Raw genomic sequence first — 19,406 nt, forward strand, 5'->3', positions numbered from 1 at the left:
AAAAAAAACCCTATAAATATATATATATATAAATAAAAAAAATATATATATATATATATCCCAAAAGCAGAAGAAAAAGAAAATTGTTAAAACAAATTTTTATGACAATTAAGCACACCTTTTGTCATTGCCAAAATGCAAAAAATCTTACTTTTATTACTGTAATGCACAATAAATATCTAGTGTCATTGTTGTATTTGTTCTAATTCTGTTATATAATATAATACTAGCAACAATGATATTATAAAAAATATTTCCTGTTATATAGTAAAAAATAACTATGTTGTGCTAGTGAAAATCATAGAGTATAAAAAGAATTTTAAAAAAATGCAATTGCATCAGTGCAAAAACATACAATGCATTACAGAAATGTGGTTTAATTGTCATTAAAATTAAAAAAAAAGAGGCTTCATATTCTTTATGCAAGATCTAATTTTCATTGTTTTGATTTTTGTGTGAAATGTGATATTTTCATAAGATTCACCCTATTACCATGTCTATCTCTTCTGATGGCTGGACTGTCTCTGATATAATTTTTGTTGTTTTGATTTTTGTGTGTGATGTTATGTTTTTCTCCACTTTTTGTTCAGCCATGTTTGGTGCATCCCCGGTTTTTAGTGTACGTTAGTTGCCAAAATTATTCTTTAAACTGGATGCTTAGCGGTTTACACACTAATTCACAACAGACTGGCACACATACGTTAAATCCTGATCATGAAAATCACAAGGAGATATGCTAAATCCTTTCTCGGAGTCACAGACTGGTACCTGATTTGAATATCCAGTGTCTCTCCTATTAGTTTGCTGTGTTCGGCAGCATATGCGACCCCCTGCGCAGACATGTCAAGTGCACTGCTTTTGTGCCAATGACTCTCAGACAGGTCACCCTGTGCCAATCACTGGAGAACTCAGACTGCACAATCAGGCCTTGACATGCCAAGGTCATGAGCCAGATGGATTTAAATTGCAATATTGCAAATGTGCCCACCCAAGCAACAAATCTAAACTTATTCAAGCAAGCTATTATCTTGTGCTTGGTTTTGAAACATCTCAGTTATTGCTACCATTTATTAAGCGAGTGCTACAGTTGGGAAACTCACAGTAGGGCGGTTTTCAGCAGCTGTTTTTATTACTGCATCAGTGGACGCCGTGTGCACCCACTAATAGGGTTCCGGTCTCTGCCAACCAAGAGCTCTATTAGATTATTGCCGTAATACATCATTGATAGTTTATCCGTGGAGAAACATGAAAACTGCGTCAGACGGACAACACACAGAGGTCTGCAATCCATTAAGGTCATACTGGAGTTTCTTTGCCCATTTTGACTTTGAGATAGATGGCTGAGTGTATTCTACCTATTTAAGTTGTTCTTGTGTTTGTTGTGTTCAGTGTAGAGTGTGAACAGGTTTAAATCACTGACTGTGTCCTTACTTTCAAAAGTCGGCAGACTCTAAAATGCAAGGGCGTGGATGACCGTGTGACATCTGAATATTATCTGTTTGGACTGTGAGCTGAAAGCTGCGGCTCTCATGTAGACATGTTACAATTAAAAGGAAAAAAAACAGAAACTTTGATTATTTTCAGACTGGGTACTTAGAAAAGGCCCTCATCAGCCAAAGCTTCATTTACAAGACATTTAACCGCCCCTCACGGGCCTTTACATGCATATATGAATGTGACATTTAAGACAGAGAGAATGTCACGAGAGGTTTTGGATGACTGTCTCACCATTTCTCTCGAACAAAACTACAACCTTTCTCAACATATCAAGGAAGTGAAAGCCTCCCAATGCCATCCACTGTTGATGTACAAACAGACAAAAACAACAACAAAAAAAAGCGTTTTTCATCACTTATCTCAAAGACCCTTCTCTAAACCGTTGTCTCCTTTGGGACAGCCATGTTTTTTCAACAGCATAACCCCAAGAGAGCCATAAAGCTGATTTTATGTGATAGCCTGACCTAAAAACATCATTGCAACTTTTTTGCTGATCAGCACACATTATCTAGGCCAAATGCAAGTGAAGTGATATACAATGGTGGTCTAAACCAAGACAAAATCAAAGCAAGATGGTACTATACTGTGTCATAACTGAAATAGTATCTGTATTGTAAACATCTCTGTATGATGTTCATGTGTTTTAAGGTTGTTTTAAGAAATACTGGGGCAAATATGTGCGGATTCCTTTAGGAACCATCTCTACTGGTTATTGATGTGTTGGATTGTGTTTTGTAATTAAGTTCCATTGCCCAGCCAAGGTGTAGAAGCTCCTTTCTCTCTGTTTCTATCTCTCTCTGTCTCTCTCTCTCTCTCTCTCTCTCTCTCTCTCTCTCTCTCTCTCTCTCTCTCATATAAAGAATTATGCCTTCTCCAACTGCAATCCAGCTGGAATCAATGAAATACTTGATAAAGAAAAAACAATGTGCCTCATCGGGGGCTTTAGCATTTTAAGAACTCACTTTTTAAAAAGTGTGCATACCTGCATTAAGTAGTTAGCTAGAATAATCTATGTGTACGTATTACAAACGCATCATCATCGTCATTCTAGTTTTTATCGAAACACATTATTGACCTTCGTAACGGTACCTGTTTTAACTATATCCTCACGACTTCAGTCATGTTACGGTGTGTTGTTTTGACACAGCTGTCAATAGTAGTTTGAGTTTGATCATTAGCGTTACTTGGTTAATTATCTTACATCGTAAAGTCTGTTATCGCATGAAATTAAAATAATCAGAATAATCTACATCATAGTTTGTGCAGTTAGTGGTTTAAGATTAAAAAATTACTTAATCTATATATCTATATATCAATATACACATTTGTATGTATTACAATGATAGATTCATTGTTACCTATGATAGTAAGTTCTTGTTGCTATGGCAACAAAACTACAACATGGCTACCTTTGTATATCTTAATTGTGAATTTTTTCACACTTCAAGTGAAATAATGTACAACGTTAACTTATTCAGAAAGGGAATGTGTTCTTAAGTAGTCTTGGAAAAAGAGATGATTGACTATTTTGTAAAATTATATATATATATAAGCGTATATACAGACTTGTGAGTTACTTTAAGTCCAAAGGCCCTTTGGAGCCATCATACGTCAGGGATCTCCAACCCTGCTCCTGGAGAGCTACCGTCCTGCAGACTTCAGTTCCAACCCTGCTCCAACAAACCTGTCTGTAATGATCAAGTAGCCCTGAACACCTTGATTAGCTGGTTCAGGTGTGTTTGATTGGGGTTGAGCTGAAATCTGTAGGACGGTAGCCCTCCAGGAACAGGGTTGGAGACCACTGCCATACTTACATCATACGTTTAATGATTATTATTTTTCTATTGGGGTTGCTGATCACTTTTAGATAAGAACCAGATCTTTATGTAAACAGCATCTGAGCTTTTGAACTAATCTGATGGATCAGTTTGGAGGAAAGAGAATTTCTAGTCTCATATTTGGTCCGAGAAGGTTTGGTGATGCATTCGCAATGGTGCATTCCAAAAAAAAAAAACCAAACAAAAAAAAAATGGCAGTTTTTATAAATAATGCAGCCCCATGATGTCAGTAACAGGACGGTATCAGCCATAAGTGAGCCCCTGATTTAAGTCTCTGTTCCCCTCTGGCCCACCCAGACTGCACCCCAGCTGTGCTGGGACCTGGTGACTCGCGTCACCCCATTGGTGTACGAATGTGTGTTATTCACCTTGTTTGCACTTATGTACATAACTGATTCAAAATATTCAGAATTTATTTTGAATATACATAGATGAATAAATATATATATATGTAGAAGAGCAGATTCAAATCAAATGTCTGTATTGTTCGGAATACAGGTAAACAGTTATCCTTTTTAAGGGTCGTCAAAGAGATAGATGCTGTTTTGCTGGGGTGTTGAGGAATTGTTGTTTGCTCTGTTTGCCAATGCCCTCGTTCTCATTGTTAAGCATGTTATTGCATTTTGCAGAGAACATGATGTCAAAAAAGGCTTTGTAGTTTTGCTTAGCTTACAAAAGCGCGGCGACCTGAGCTCTGCGCCCGCTTGCGTCTGATCCTGTGGTGTGGTAGTGTCCAGAAACCAAAGAACGGTCAGCTTGTTTCTCTTTTACCTCTATGACGTGTGAGTTTCAGGCTCACAGTTTTGTTTTCTGTGTAGTCCCATGGGATGCCATGAAAAAGGGGGGTGTAATAACACTCTGCCCCCTACAGGAAGACCAGGAGGGCAGCATAAATAGCACCTCAGGATCAGACTGCAGCTGGAAAGCATTGCTGCAGGTTATACAAAATAACATATTTCAGTTTTCCGTTTGGTTTGGTCGTTGACGGACATTTTCCATTCTTGTGCACTCACCAAGACCAACAAATAACCTGAAAATCTCGCAGGATATCCTCAATCAGAATTGCTCCAAAATCCGACGTGAAATCACCAGACAGAACACTCTGTTGAAGAAAACTTGTACATTCTGTGCTCTACAGTTGCTTTGGAAGCCAATAATTTTGTTGCCATGGCACTTGCCCTAATAGTGAGGGAGAGACTGAGTCTTTTGTAGGTTCTTGCATATAGACGCACCTTTGGACCAATCGATTATGGTCCTCAGCCTTTTGACTGTAAAGCTGAGGTAGCACTTAGGACTTAGCATAGACTAAGGGGTCCCAACTTGCATCCAGAAGCTGAATGCGAACACACGGGATGCTCCTTTTACCACTGTGCTTGACAGAGAAAATCCACAAACACTCTTCTGCTGTCCATTATCCTGTGCCTAAACATTCGGTGTGATGTGAAAGGACTGGTCTGTAAAGAAAGCCATTGAGGTTAGACTTCCATCTAACTGTGCCCTACATTCAGTCACGTCATCGTCATTTCCATGACTGGAACCCTAACGTCAATGGTTTGTGTTTTAACGTGTAGAAGTCACTGAGACTGGAGCATCACATTAATGTTGTACAAAGCTGTATAGTTTCAAATGAAATCACTCATTGATGCAGAGGTTATGTCCCTTTAAAGACATCGGCTGACGTTCGGTGACCGACGCTGATGCCTGTGTAAATGCTATTGTGTGTGTGGAACCGTTCAATGAATGTCTACATTGTTTCAAAGCCATATGTAATAGATTCCTCTCTCTCCCACTGTAGGACAAGATAAATCTGAATGCTTTTACTCTTTATATGAAATGCTTCTCTTTCTATTTAGCTTATTGTGCTTGTATGTGCTTCAAGAACTGTGCTTCTTGTCAATCCCTTTGCGATATATAAATGTATGGAATATATACATACTTAAGACTTCTGTTCTTTTTGTTTGACATTTTAATAAAGCACTTAAAGGCAGTTTTGGACTGTGTTTGGTGTGTGTTTTTCTTGGTAGTATTCTCAGACTGCTCTAGAGGCATCAACAAAACAAATAATTGGAATTAGTGTCTTAAGTTAATTTTTCAAAACTATTCGAATCACCGGACATGCTAGGATAATGTCATTAGTTGTAACTTTTTCCTGATTCCCAAGGTGAGGCCACTTCACAATTACACGTTTTAAATTGCCAATGATATTAATATATATATTTTGTTTACTGATTGCCCATTTTCCTCACATTTTCTTTTCTAATTTTACATTATGATCATGTCTTGGACATGTTTGGCTTAGGTTCTCTTCCAGTTAAAGAGGCCTCAGATTATAAAATACTTAGTTGTACTTTGTAATACTGTTTTAGTGTTTAAATATATAGAATATATTGGAGGGTGTATATGAAAAGAGCCATTAAAGAACAAGAATAACACAAAAAATAGCAATATTATAATAAATTATATAAATTATTCATATGCAGTAATTAGATTCCAGCAGTTGGCTAAGATCCTGCTATACTCATATACTCATGCCACTAATTTCCCTTCAGATGACACTGGGTAGATTTCAAATTTTTGTAACAGTGATGTGATTTCCGGCGGATGTTTATTGGTCGGTTTGAGGCGTGTGAGAAAAAGGAGCTCCTCTGCGGGGCCGCCATCATTTCCTCGAATCGGTTCTTTCGAACAGTTCGTCTCAAAGAACCGGTTCAAAAAAACTATCCTTTGGCATCGGAGCGTAATTGCGTCATAACGTCGCCTCTGACAAGTCCCATAGATATGTTCTAAAACAAAAACGTTTTACTAATAGGAGTATTTCTTTCATGCGTGCAATTGCAGTTTGTTACAGTCATTATTAAAAATATAAAGCAAAGTCTATTAAAAGATAACATTATTCAGTACTAAAATTACTAGCTTATATCTGAAGGGAACTAATTATTTAGTAAAACCAATTAATTGTTGATAAAACTGCCATACTATCAAGTCGTAAACTTATTATTTTTTTTTTTTTTTAACATTTCTGCTAATTGGCTTTTAACTTAACGCTAATCAAATCCTTGCTTCCAAATGCTCTTACAAATTTAACATGTTTGAAATAGACGTATCCCGGTTAAACTGACCCGAAAACCACTTGGACCCATTTCAGTCCGATTCGCTCGATCCGTGAATCAATCCAACCGATTCACTGAAAGATCCGAGATTCATTTGAACAATTCGTTCACGTTAGCGTGAGAGAGGAGCTCCGCTGTGGGGCCGCTGCTGCTGCTGTCTGGGGCCGATATGCAGAGGCGGGCCGGGAAAAAAGAGGCAAAGAAGGGAAGGCAATGCTGGATTCAGAGACGACGTGTATGAGTTAAGGATCCCAGAGCAAGAAACCTGAACCCGGTGATTATATTCGTCGCTCAGAAGCGGTGTTAAAACAGGAAAAGGCCGTTTGTATGTGAGTACAGCCTGCTCTCTTTGAGAAGCGCTAGCCAGCTAAAGCTAGTCATGTAGCGCTCCATTCACGGACGCCAAACATGGACACGACTGCACACAATACTTGTGTTTTACATCTCCTCAGTGGCTAACAATCTCTAGGATGAACGGATCCCAATGGCGATAGAGTGCAGACGGAGGGGCGTTGTGGATTTAGCTAGACATCCACCCAGAGAAAACACTCTCGTCCTCTGTTGAATCTGTGGGCTTTGATTCGCTCGAACCCGATACAAGTGCTCCCGCGTTGTTGTTTTGGTTGTTGTTTTGGTCGTTAAGATGTTCTGTGGTATTTTATGTTTTTTTTTGGTTTTTTTTGAGCTCATAAAGTTAGCTGTAGTTTAATCCTGGACCAGACCAAATGAAGGAGTATAAGGTGGTTGTGCTGGGCAGCGGCGGCGTGGGCAAGTCCGCCCTCACGGTCCAGTTTGTGACCGGGACATTCATAGAGAAGTATGACCCGACCATTGAGGACTTCTATAGGAAGGAGATCGAGGTGGATTCGTCCCCCTCGGTGCTGGAGATCCTGGACACCGCTGGGACCGAGCAGTTCGCGTCCATGCGAGATCTGTACATCAAAAACGGCCAAGGCTTCATTCTAGTCTACAGTCTTGTCAATCAGCAGTCATTTCAGGTGAGTATTGCATCCCACGTCTGGCTATACAAGCACAACAAATAGACTTTGAGGTTTAAATTAGGACATCCTTATCACTATTATCACATCACCACAATTGAGGTCAGAAAATCACACTAGCAAGGGAACTCCTGTGATTTAGGAGTGCACCAAACATTACCCCTCTCAGCCAAACTGTAAATGACAGAAAATCTTAAATGTTCTCTTTTAAAAGTAGCTTATGGCAATTATGCAACAGGTTGAAACTTCTTATGTTCAAGTACACTTTTCCCAACCCTTGTGATCTCACACACCCACTTTTTATCATTTTATATGTGATATTTCAACTTATCTTTATTATCCAACTCTTACTCGCAACGCATGTATGTTGTTCACATGAGGTACTACATAATATTTTGTATTGCTTATGATCACAAGAAAAGTGTTTTATTCAAAAAAGAACAAAAATCAGAAAAAGAAAAAGCACTGGAAGGGATCCTAATACACAAAAGTAATACAATACGATTATTTATTGTTAACAAGCCTTCTATTCATCTGTGCATGTTTCATTTTTAAAAATGGTTTAATCAATCCCATTATTTAGTCGGCTTAAACCCCGCCCTTTGCCTTCACTTGTGAGTGTCAAAATGTAGTCAACAAGCTATGCATAGGACCAAGGCCCTGCCCAACGGTTTTAATTTCTTAATCCATTTCACTTGGATGCATGTCACGATACAGAAGAAAAGATCTGTCACCTCTTCCATTTCATTGCAACTTTAGGAGTGTTCTTTTCTCCATGCACTGACTTATTTGGAGTCTTAAACTGTTTTATCTTACTTAAAAATTATACATTATCTTATCTCTGACTGGGCTCCGCAGGACATCAGACCAATGCGGGACCAGATCGTTCGTGTGAAGCGCTTCGAGAAGGTGCCTCTGATCTTGGTGGGGAATAAGGTGGACCTGGAGTCCGAACGGGAGGTGGCGGGCTCTGACGGACGCGCCCTCGCACAAGAGTGGGGCTGCCCCTTCATAGAGACCTCAGCCAAGAGCAAGAGCATGGTTGATGAGCTGTTCGCTGAGATTGTGAGGCAGATGAACTACACCACTTTGCCCGAGAAGCAAGAGCAGTGCTGCAATGCCTGCGTTGTGCAGTGAGCGTCCTGGCCTTACTTGCAGTCCAGGTATGAGAGTGCAGGTCCATCTGTAAACAAACAAACCAACATTCAGGCTTTCTAGTGCAGCATTCTCATTGAGTGCATGACTTTTCAAGATACAAACATTAAAATATCTTTACATAAAATTGTGTGTGTGTGGTGCAGCATTCTCATTGAGTGCATGACTTTTCAAGATAAATTGTGTGTGTGTGCGTATGTATGTATGTATGTATATATATATAAAAGAGGACAGCAGCTCTCTAGGCTGACTCATGTCTGTTATCATTGGATTGCCCCAAGAATGTGGTGTGAAGAATAAAACTGCTTAATCCCAATACCAGTGAGATGAAGCATGAAGAGACTGCGCTCTCTGGACTAGCAGTCAGACGCATGAGAACAGGGCCAATCCTTGTGAATAAAGAGGAAAACCGAACATCCTGAATGGAAAGTGATCTCGCAAAACAGGAAATGGTGTTCTGGAGAATTTTAGGATGACCCAGATGTGCCATTTTAGTGGTGTCTTTATGTAAACTATTTTTTATAGCCTTATACAAACGTTTTGTTGATTGAAGATTATCTTTAATTATACGGATGACATATTTGGAAGTTAAATTCCAAAGACAATGGGTAGTATCATATAATGCTGTAGATATAATGTTATCCACTTTATTTTCAATGCGAAAGAAAGCTATTTGCTGTGAATGTGCAAGACTTCTGATTCATTAGCTGCTAAAGATAAATATATATAGAAAAACAAAGTGCAGTAAAAGGTATGGTTTGTGGGCTACAAACCAGTGTGTTGTTCGAAACCTGAGTTTCTTTATTCTGTTGGACACAAAAGAAGATATTTTGAAGAATGTTGGTAACCAAAGAATTGCTGGTTGCCATTGGCTTCCATAGTATGGAGAAAAAAAAAATACTAATGGCTACTACCAGTAACAGAATAACGTGTTTTGTACAGATAACATAACCAGAAGTGAATGACACTGGAAGCCCAAGTACTTAGAAATAAATTGAATATTATTTTTCTTGTTACTACAGCACACTTTTCTAATTTCTGTGTTTCTTAGACACATGATCCAGATGGATGCTCTCTTGAACCAGTCTCTGATCATATGACCCTCTGAGCCACACCTGTGCCACTGAGCCCCTTGAACTCTGACACTTCGGACATCTGGCCGAGGCTTGGCTTTGCTGTCCTGAAATAAATCATCGCAGGGTCTTCAAAACTCAAATCCGCTGGGTCTGGATAGTAGAGCACATACACAATATCTTCAAGTTATGTTTTGGTTACCTGGAAACAAGTCAAGTCTGCAAATGGGAGCACAGAAAACTTTTGGGAATGGGGATATCTGTGACAGGGCTATTAATAGCTATTTTTCTTATGTAGGGAATCGGGATAAGGGTTATGAGGAGCAGGTCAGCTCAGGGCTATAATACCCCTGGAGATGCTCTGTTGTAAATGTTCACTGTTTTTTCTTTTAACATATTAAGTTTGATATCTAATTATTAAGCTGTAACAGCCATTATGCAGGTTTGAGACCTCAATATCTAACGTTTCTTTTTTTCCCCCTTTTGATTTTTTTTAAACTACTGGTATGTATGCTTTCTCTCCTAATACTCTATTTATTAAAGTCTTTAATTACCAAGATAGATAAATATTGCATTTTTATATTCTGTTGGCTGTTTTGGCTTTTTGTGACTACAGTATGCATTGTTTCTGAAGTACAGCATTGATGATGCCTTAAATGATTGCAGTCTGAAACCCTGTTGAGTCAGTCCTTCTTTTCTTGTATTTTAGTTTCAAGTCTCTTGCATACTATTTGTGCCCAACAAGTTACAATATGTTTTGGACACATTTCCAGCACTGCTTAAATAGAAACTTAAAATATTAATAGTCCATATTGTGGATATTACTTTTTGGCTTTCAACACTGTAAGCACATCAAATGTACAAATGCCAAAGTTGGTTATCAATGACATTTTTGAGACATTTAAACCAAAACAACTAAACAAAGAACTCGAAATCAATGCATGCAATACCTCACAATAGGCTTTTGATAATGACCTTTAAGTTGCCTGGAAATCAGCCATTTATCCGTTCCCAACAATCTGTCTTATTGTGGTGGAAATCCAATGTCTGAAATGTGAGGATCTTGTGATGAGCTTGAAGAAAGTCTGTTTGCTCGCTGAGTTAAGATGAAGTGGGTGTTTGCCAACTAAAACATTCCATTTCCATTTAAAAAGGTTGCATTTTGACATGAACAGAGCTAATGCCAAAAATATGTTTTGTTATACACATCTGACGGAAACTCAGGATTTTGTTGTAGTTTATCGTAATGGAGAGGACAAAGAAATAAGAACATGTGCACGCTTGAAAGTATTTAAAATAGTATTTAAATACAAAAAAGAGAAAGCCTTCAAGTAATCGAGCACATGTTGAACCTGCAAGCTTCGTCCTTTTGCAGCCTGTAGATAGGCAAGAATGTAATGGCTACTGTAGCATTCTGTGTGGAGACTGGAACACCTGCTGGAAGGATGACCATCTGCAGCACTTGATCAGATCGCTTGAGGCTGAGTGACTTGACAGAAACCTCTTCTGAGTCCAAAGACTTGTGATCATAAATGTGGCTTCAGGAGTCTCCGAATGTCCATGGATCACCAAACCAGATTTCACTATCCAGTCTACTACTGATTTAGAGAATATATATATAGTGGCTTAATGAACCAGATTTCACTATCCAGTCTACTACTGATTTGTATAATACTGATTTAGAGAATATATATATAAGATATATATAAGACTTTTGGGGTCCATGTTAATGTGTTTAATTGATAATTATGGGTTTTTGGATTTGAATTTTTATTATTATGTTTTTACTTGTTATTTTTACATATTTATACATTTTAATAATCATTTTATTAATATGGATAATATATTCATTTAAATTATTTTAAATCATCCTGCCACCCGCTTGCAAATTTTCCGAGGGCCCCTGGTTGAGAAACACTTAATTGTCTAAAGGGTGTTGAATAGGTTTTAACAGAAAAGGTTTTAATGGTTACTGGGTCACTGGAGTTGTGCAGCACAGTGTGAGCTTTTATATGCCAGTGTTTATGGACATGTTTCTATGAAAAATTATATTTAAAGTGAACATATTAAAAAGTCCCCTCATGTTCACCTACAGGAATTGTGATATTTTGATAATAGAAAATGATTCTAATATTTTTTTCAAAAAGTGCAATGTTTATTGTAATATATATAAAGATATGTGAAGGGGAGCTGAAAATGTACTACGTAACAGGAATGGGTCACTTAGATTTAAAGATTACATTTTTTTATTGTTGTTTATTTTTTGCCAAACTTCAGAAAATACTTACTTTAAAACAAGAAGAAGAAGAGGAAAGAAATAAAAAATATATATATAATTTTAGAGACTACCCACCTGTTAAAATCACACATGATTCTAGTAATTCCATTATAAGCCAATAGGACTTTTATTTTGACTGATGGCGTGTTAAGAGACCCTTCATGTTTATATTTTCTGCACTGATTCTTTTTTCATTTTTCATGTTCACGTCTGTTTTCTGTTACATTTATTAAAGCCTGCCATACTGATACAATGACAACTGTATTCGTAACTGTCGGAACGACAAGTTTTGATGATCTGATTGGCTGTGACTTCAGATGAATCCGTGAAGGTAAGAATGTCATTCATGCATAATGAGAAGAAGTGTAAAGGAAACGTAAGCTGATTGTCACAAATAATTGTCGGTAATCGTGAGCTAGTTTTATAAGCAGTAATGTATCTCCTGGCTCACTTTAATGACTGTTTCCATGTTTCTGAATGAAGTAATTCATTGACCGTGGCTACACAGACATGGTGCTTCAGGTTGGCAGAGGTTCACTTGTATGGAAAGCCAAATGGTTCAGAATTCGCGTGCTTTTTAACGCCGTTTTCATAACGCTGGCAGGCGTTAAGTTAACGCCACTATGACATAGCACTTAGTTGGTTGGCAATGGGAAATTGCATTGCAACCAACAAAGTTGCTAGCTTAGTTAGCAACTATGGTTTTGGGAAACGCACCCCAGGTCAAAAGAGAGACAACTACTAATCATTCTCATTTTTTATTAAATCATTCTTTCATTTCACTAATCAATCTTTTTTTTTTTTTTTTTTTATTTTTATTTTTTTTTTTTTATTAAACACAAAGGGGTCATTAATGATGCTTACATTATAGCATGTGCAAATTAAAAAAAAAGTATGTATAATTTGGCCAAAATTGCAGGTGCCTGTCTTAATATTCAAGAATTTCATAGAGAAAAATTAAATAAATTTAATGTTATCATAGATTACAAAGATATTTATAATTAAATACATCCAAAAGGTCAAGACTTGCCATAAAATTTCTTATTTAACCGTTGTAATAATTTCCAAATTTGTACTCATTCGTGTCATTCGATAACTATATTCCCTATATCTATATTTGTAAGTGCTTTATTGTAAAAAAAAAAAAAAAAACAGGTATCTACTTTTGAGTATGATTTCAGTTTATCATATTTTATTATGTTTTTAAAAAGGAGGGAAAAGTACCCTCAAAAGATATTTTAGAGTCATATAGCCTAATTGTGTTAAATGTGAAAAAGCAAACAAAATGTAGCTTTAAAAATTAATTTAGAATAACACATGCTATACTTTTGTTTCAGAAGCTGCATTTGAATCGACATATATTTACAGACTAAAACAGTTTGGTTGTCAGCATTCTTCAAAATAGCAATGTTCCTCTATGTTCCTCAAAAGCAATAAAGACATAGGGTTTGAAACAACATCGGGGTGAGTAAATGTAAATGTAAATAAACAGAATTTAAATTTTTGTGTAACTATCCCCAACTATTTTTTAAACTGAAATGATAGCCTACTCAAAATATAATATAATAATAAAATAATAATATTACTTTCTTATTAATTTAACTGTTGTATGAAATCATTTCGAAATTTGCACTCATTTGTGCCTGGTGTGATAACTTTATGAGACAAAAGCTGATTCAGGGGCATTTTTCGCCTATATCTAGAATTGTAAGGGCTGTCCTTGCCATCTCCGCGCTCTTGCAAACTGGATGCTATGACTTGCCGTAGAGTCCTTGTAGCCATGAGAGGTGTGTCCATGTAGATGAGCAAATAAATCTGCATCTTAAGTGGCGTGTGGCGTTATTTTAACGCGTGATGGCATCTGGCATTAACTTATTGCCTAGCGGCGCTTATTTAACGCCTGGTGGCATTATGAAAACTGCGTTTTAATATTAATACAGCATTAAAAAGCACGCAAATTCTGAACCATTTGGCTTTCCATACACTTGTGCCTGATCCAGACAGCTGTCCAGGACTGACACTTAAAGTGTTTCATTTCAAAGACTCAATCGCCGAGGACACAAGACTCTCAGATCTGGTCATCAGTCATGCTGGTGTGTTGAAGCTCCCTTCGCCCCAAACACTACAGTACAGTTAATTAATTGTACTATTTTTGATGCAGACAAATTAAGGAAACTCTTTATAATGGTCATCTGATAACAGATCAATAGTTCATATATTTGACGAATATAATGTCAAACCATTGAATTCCATGTTTCTACTTTAAAATGTGTAATATCTGCAACAGTTGTGTCTGTTAAAAAAAAAAGTATTATATAATAAAGGGGTTGCAATGGTGGCTGCAAGGTACTGTTTAGAGGAAATGTTTAGAGAAAATAAAATACAAATAATAAACACAAATATGAAACATTGAATAAATAAAGAAATATATGTTTAAAAAAATAGTGCATCTAATAGTGCTGTACTATAGTTGGAGGGGGGAACTAATCTGCTTAAAACTAATCTAGTTTGTCTGGAAAAAACTAAACCCCTGATCTGATATAATATAGTAATAACACAACATTTGTTAAAGTTGAACTCGGATTAGAAATGAGAAATGGTAAATCCTGCACTGGACCCTCAGGAGATTATTGTTTGAAAACAACTGGTTTTTGCCAAACTAATAATTTAACTTTGATGATATATGCAGCGGAGGAGTGTATAATGATGGTGCAGACACAAGTGGTTCTTATGACTTTGATCTATAAAGTGACAATGAAACTGTCAGGTTGCTTATCATATGTATTCTTAAGAAGCGGAAGTTGTTAAGGAAACTTGCTGTAGTGAACATCCTGTGTAGTATTAGACCACAGTCATTTGTTACTCAGACGCTCAGGGAGCATGACTTACATTCACACATCAAGACTATATTTTGGGCTTTTGTTCTTAATTCTGTCCTTTCAACGATGCTGCTCAGCAGTTGATCCGAGTAAGTATATAATTACACACAACACCGTACTGAAAAAAGTTTTTGTGGTTAATGGTGTTATAAACTAAATGTAAGCAAATTATCATAAGATTATCATGAGTTATCATAAGATCGGGATTGTAATTCTTACTGAAAATATAGTTTGTATAAGAGTATTCTGATTGTATGTTTGCATTTAGTTTTGGTTTTCTAAGAGCAAAAAGTTTGAGAGAAACATTTGGATGGGTTTTAGTGGGGATTTCCACGGTTTTTCTCTTATGTGTCATTTGTGTCTATGGTGGTTGTGATGATGCTGCTGAGGTATGAGATTATGATACTGATTAGTTTATGTGTATGTGGGTTGCAGGAAACAAGTTCAAAAAAAAAAAAAAAAAAAAGTAATGTGAAAAAATGTATTAATGAGTTATTATGTGAATGATTTTTGAATCATGTTTGCCCATGTAGGTGTACAGTGTAAGATCATCAATCTTGAGTATGTGGAGTGCTTCTGGCACCCAAACACATCAACAATGAACTATACCTTCAGCAGTGCGTAAGTCACAGTCCATTTCACTCACCTTCCCTAATGCATTTGTCCCAAGTGTAAAAATATATAATATATATATATATATATATATATATATATATATATATATATATATACATACATACATACATATATGTAATGAATATTGTTTTGTGGTAGTTGATAAATTAGAGATAATATAAGACAATTGTGTTTTTTTTTTTTTTTGTTTAGATTTTATAAGGATCCCTCACAAGACTGTCCAGAATACATAATGAAACACAATTACACTGTAGGCTGCAGAATTCCTCTCAGAGACCCAGATCACAAGTTTAGAATATTTTATACAAATGTATCTACTGATGGAAACAACACTGTTTCAAAAACCTTTGAATCCCTCCGCAGAAATGGTAAGAAAACAAACAGATTTACAACGTTTCAATGGTCTGTCAAAAAATGCTTGTGAATCTGAATTTAATTTACAGAATTCCCCCACCCTTCCAATCGTTATATTTTTCATAATGAATTACCAAACCGTTAGATTTGTTATTTTTTTCATGATGAAGATTTCAGCTGTGCCACAGTAGTTCTAGATGTCACTCTTCTTGCAGAGAGAAAAAAGAATAATTCAACTCAAATCAATATCTTGCATCCTCTTATTTAGTTATTTGGCAAGTTACCATGTAATATCTGACATAATTATATCCAAACCAGTGGCTCATTTGTTTGTGTTTGTACATGTATTTGTTTAGTGCAGCTAAACCAACCCTATAGCCTCTCAGTGATGTGGAATGAGCAGGACAGCACACTTTTATTGCAGTGGAACAGTAGTTACCCCTACAAAGGAAACTGTGTAGTCTATATGGTGCGCAACCAGAAAGACCCAAGCCAGGTGAGACAAGAGATATAATATTACCATTTTACATTCAAACTGAACAACTGTCTCATCTTCATCTGTCTTTTGCTCCCAGACCTTAAACGTGACAGGTACGTCATACACTCTGTCTCAGGTCTCACAGAACAAGCCCTATGTTTTCCAAGTGCGGAGCACAGTTGCTGACGACTGTGGTGGTTCAGATTACTGGAGTGACTGGAGTGATCCGGTGGAGTGGGGCAGTACAGGTAAGATACAACAATCACATAGTGAGGGACATGGATAGATTTGCTCTCATTTGTCTTCTTACAGTTTTTTTCCCCCACCATGTTTCTGTGTTATGTAGGGAACATCAGCAGACAAGACTGGTTGTATGTTATTGCGTCAGTCCTTCCGCTGTTTCTGCTTGGTTTATTGTTGTGTTATTGTGAGAGGTGAGAGATGTTTCAGATTTTTTTACTCAGTCTTTCCAGAACATTATATTTAAGTTGTTAATTTATTAAGACGGGTGACTGACGTCGGTACTGGAGAGTCCAGCAGAGTTTTGCACCAACCTTGATAAAATATCATTTTTTAAAAAACCTCACCTGCCTGTAGCTTTGTAGTAATCCTTAAATATTGATTAGCTTGTATAGGTGTGTCTGATTAGGGCTGGAGCTGAACTCTGCAGGACTGTCGGTGAAGCTGAGTAATCTGAATTTGAATTTACTTCACAACTGTTAAAAAATATGTTCTGTATATTATGAATATGAGTAGTATGAATGAAATTCTCTGACGTAATATATCCACCATGTTGTTACCATGACCTACCTGCTTCATTTGCATTCATAAATCCTCTCCTGTGGCCTAATGGGATAATAAAGTGTCCATCAAATGCACACCTCAGAATCCAGGTGGAGGAAGAAGGTAATCCGGGTACTTTTCGGCTACTGTTTTTCCAATGTAATGAATTCGGAATTTCTACTTGCCTCACATACTGTTTTTCACATACTATATGGTAGGGAAGTATGTGATTTCGGACACAGCTTGTGGCTCTCCAGGACCGATGTTGCCCACCCCTTTATTAAGACTTTATATTAAATTGATCTTATTGACATAATAAATGAAGGCCTTAAAAGGTTCTTAAATATGAGAAGAAGTGTTAAAGGCATGGTATTAAATGTTACATTCACTGCAAAAATGAATATCTTCCTCTGCATTTTTGTCTTGGTTTCAGTTTAAATATCTAAACATATAATATAATATATAAAGTCCTGTTTTCTGAGAAACTGAACAAATATTGCTGATGTAATTTTGCTTCTCAAGTAAATGTATCTTACAGAATGTACAGGAAAAAAATCGGTATTCTAGTGGTTGAAAGCAGAATTATTCAAGCCTTAAAAATCTTTTTGTAAAATGAGCTTAAAAGTAATAAGTTATAAGTTAAAAAAAAAGGTTTAAAAAGTTAAAACATATTGACGAGATATATAGAGAACATATTGATGTATCGTGTTCCCCTTAGTTTATGCCTTAAATTTTTACTTTACTTGGTCTCAAAATGATCTTTAAAAAGTCTTATATTTACCTTCAGAAATCCTGTGTAATAATAATTAAATTATTTATTTACATACAGGAAAAACATGTTTCTTCCGGTTGTGCCTGACCCTAGCAAAAACCTACAGGATTTGTTTCATAAACATGATGGAAATGTTGAGGTATCCACTCTTTTAACACTCCTACTCCTACTACTCAGATATGGATATGCTGTAACCCTCTCCTTTTACTCTCAGAGCTGGGTTCACATCTCCAGAGAGCTGAAGGAAGCTTTTGAGCCTGACTACACAGAGCCATCCTGTGACGTGTGTGAGGTTATGCCCTCTTGTGACGCCGGTCCTGCTTCTCAAACTGATAACTGTGATGAACCAAGCCCTGAAAAAGAGCATGCAGATGAACCAGGCAATGAAGGAGAGTGTGCAGATGAACCAAGCAATGAAAAAGAGAATGCAGATGAACCAAGCACTAAAGGAGAGCGTGCAGATGAACCAAGCAATGAAAAAGAGCATGGAGATGAACCAAGCACTAAAGGAGAGCGTGCAGATGAACCAAGCACTAAAGGAGAGCATGCAGATGAACCAAGCAATGAAGGAGAGCGTGCAGATGAACCAAGCACTGAAAAAGGGCATGCAGATGAACCAGGCACTGAAGGAGAGCATGCAGATGAACCAAGCACTGATGAAGAGCCTGCAGGACAGCAGAGCTCATAAGCCAAAGTGGCACTTATCATTCACATGCACTGTCAGCTCATTCTTACTGAACATTTCAATGTTTTCTTTTGCACGTTTATTTTACCTCATTCATTTCTTATTGTATGCAGAGTTTATGTATAAGAAGGATAAAAATGTAATTGTTGACATTTCTCAATATACAGTGTACCCAAAAGTTTAGTATTGTTATGTCGACCAAGGCTGCTTTTATTTGAACAGAATACAGTAGAAAATGGTAATATTATAAAATATAATAAAAAAAGTTTTTTTAAATAATAAAATGTAATTTATTCCTGTGATGCCAAAGCTGAATTTTCTGCATCATTGTTCGGCTTAATATTTTTGTTGGAACCGTGATACTTTTTTTTTTCAGGATTTGTTTTTTGATAAATAGAAAGTTCATTTATTGGAGCAACATTTATAGGAAATAGAAATCTTCAGCCATTGTAAATGTCTTTACTGTAAGTTTTGATCAATTGAATGTGTCCTTGCTGAATAAACATATTAAAAAAAAAATATATATATATATATATATCTTACTGACCCCAAACATTTGAACGGTAGTGTAAGCCAACCTTACAAATACATTAATGTCTTATTTAAAAATATCAGACCAATGGCATTTATTTTAAAGACAGCACTGAAAACCAAAGTGTTTCACTTTTTAAAGTTTGGTTAGGTTTTTAATTATAAAACAATATATTTATTGTTTCAAATTAATACTACAAGTATTTGTTTAAATTATGACTTTGTGAATTTAAAGCAAGCTAACTTTGTATAATAATGACACTGAGTTTGATACAAATATATTAAAAATACACTTCAGAATGCTTGCCAGCTTTCCTTTTTAGGGTGTGCACATAATGA

At 36.5% G+C, this 19,406-nt stretch overlaps 2 protein-coding genes across 4 annotated transcripts; both read left to right on the forward strand.

The window, feature by feature from the left end:
- The first annotated feature begins 6,481 nt into the window (after positions 1-6,481).
- rap2c (RAP2C, member of RAS oncogene family) lies at positions 6,482-10,344 on the forward strand. The gene is made up of 3 exons (XM_019115471.2): positions 6,482-7,443; positions 8,302-8,606; positions 9,650-10,344. Exons 1-2 carry the CDS (start codon positions 7,171-7,173, stop codon positions 8,578-8,580), a joined length of 552 nt encoding a protein of 183 aa, XP_018971016.1. The 5' UTR covers positions 6,482-7,170; the 3' UTR covers positions 8,581-8,606; positions 9,650-10,344.
- A 1,115-nt stretch (positions 10,345-11,459) lies between these two features.
- Positions 11,460-19,052, forward strand: il2rgb (interleukin 2 receptor, gamma b). 3 transcript variants are annotated; one of them, XM_042770305.1, is made up of 8 exons: positions 11,460-12,280; positions 15,362-15,449; positions 15,657-15,832; positions 16,175-16,314; positions 16,394-16,544; positions 16,643-16,730; positions 17,909-17,990; positions 18,066-19,051. In XM_042770305.1, the coding sequence occupies exons 2-8, from the start codon at positions 15,427-15,429 to the stop codon at positions 18,537-18,539; spliced, it is 1,134 nt and encodes a 377-aa protein (XP_042626239.1). In that variant the 5' UTR covers positions 11,460-12,280; positions 15,362-15,426; the 3' UTR covers positions 18,540-19,051. The 3 variants fall into 3 exon arrangements, with proteins under 3 accessions (XP_042626239.1, XP_042626238.1, XP_042626237.1); XM_042770304.1 differs by lacking the exon at positions 11,460-12,280 and adding an exon at positions 14,394-14,917 and having other exon boundaries at positions 16,433-16,544; positions 18,066-19,052; XM_042770303.1 differs by lacking the exon at positions 11,460-12,280 and adding an exon at positions 14,399-14,917.
- The last annotated feature ends 354 nt before the right edge of the window (positions 19,053-19,406 follow it).

This window comes from Cyprinus carpio, chromosome A14 (assembly GCF_018340385.1).
Source record: "Cyprinus carpio isolate SPL01 chromosome A14, ASM1834038v1, whole genome shotgun sequence".
Lineage (NCBI taxonomy): Eukaryota > Metazoa > Chordata > Actinopteri > Cypriniformes > Cyprinidae > Cyprinus > Cyprinus carpio.

What these genes read in the sequence shown, in the direction of transcription:
- rap2c (XM_019115471.2), top strand. Translation starts at nt 7,171, where the DNA reads ATGAAGGAGTATAAGGTGGTTGTGCTGGGCAGCGGCGGCGTGGGCAAG. An exon ending in TCAATCAGCAGTCATTTCAG is followed by an intron (nt 7,444 to 8,301) that starts GTGAGTATTGCA and finishes TGGGCTCCGCAG; the next exon opens with GACATCAGACCAATGCGGGA.
- il2rgb (XM_042770303.1), top strand. Translation starts at nt 14,830, where the DNA reads ATGACTTACATTCACACATCAAGACTATATTTTGGGCTTTTGTTCTTA. An exon ending in AACTATACCTTCAGCAGTGC is followed by an intron (nt 15,450 to 15,656) that starts GTAAGTCACAGT and finishes TTTTTTGTTTAG; the next exon opens with ATTTTATAAGGATCCCTCAC. An exon ending in GGTGGAGTGGGGCAGTACAG is followed by an intron (nt 16,545 to 16,642) that starts GTAAGATACAAC and finishes TGTGTTATGTAG; the next exon opens with GGAACATCAGCAGACAAGAC.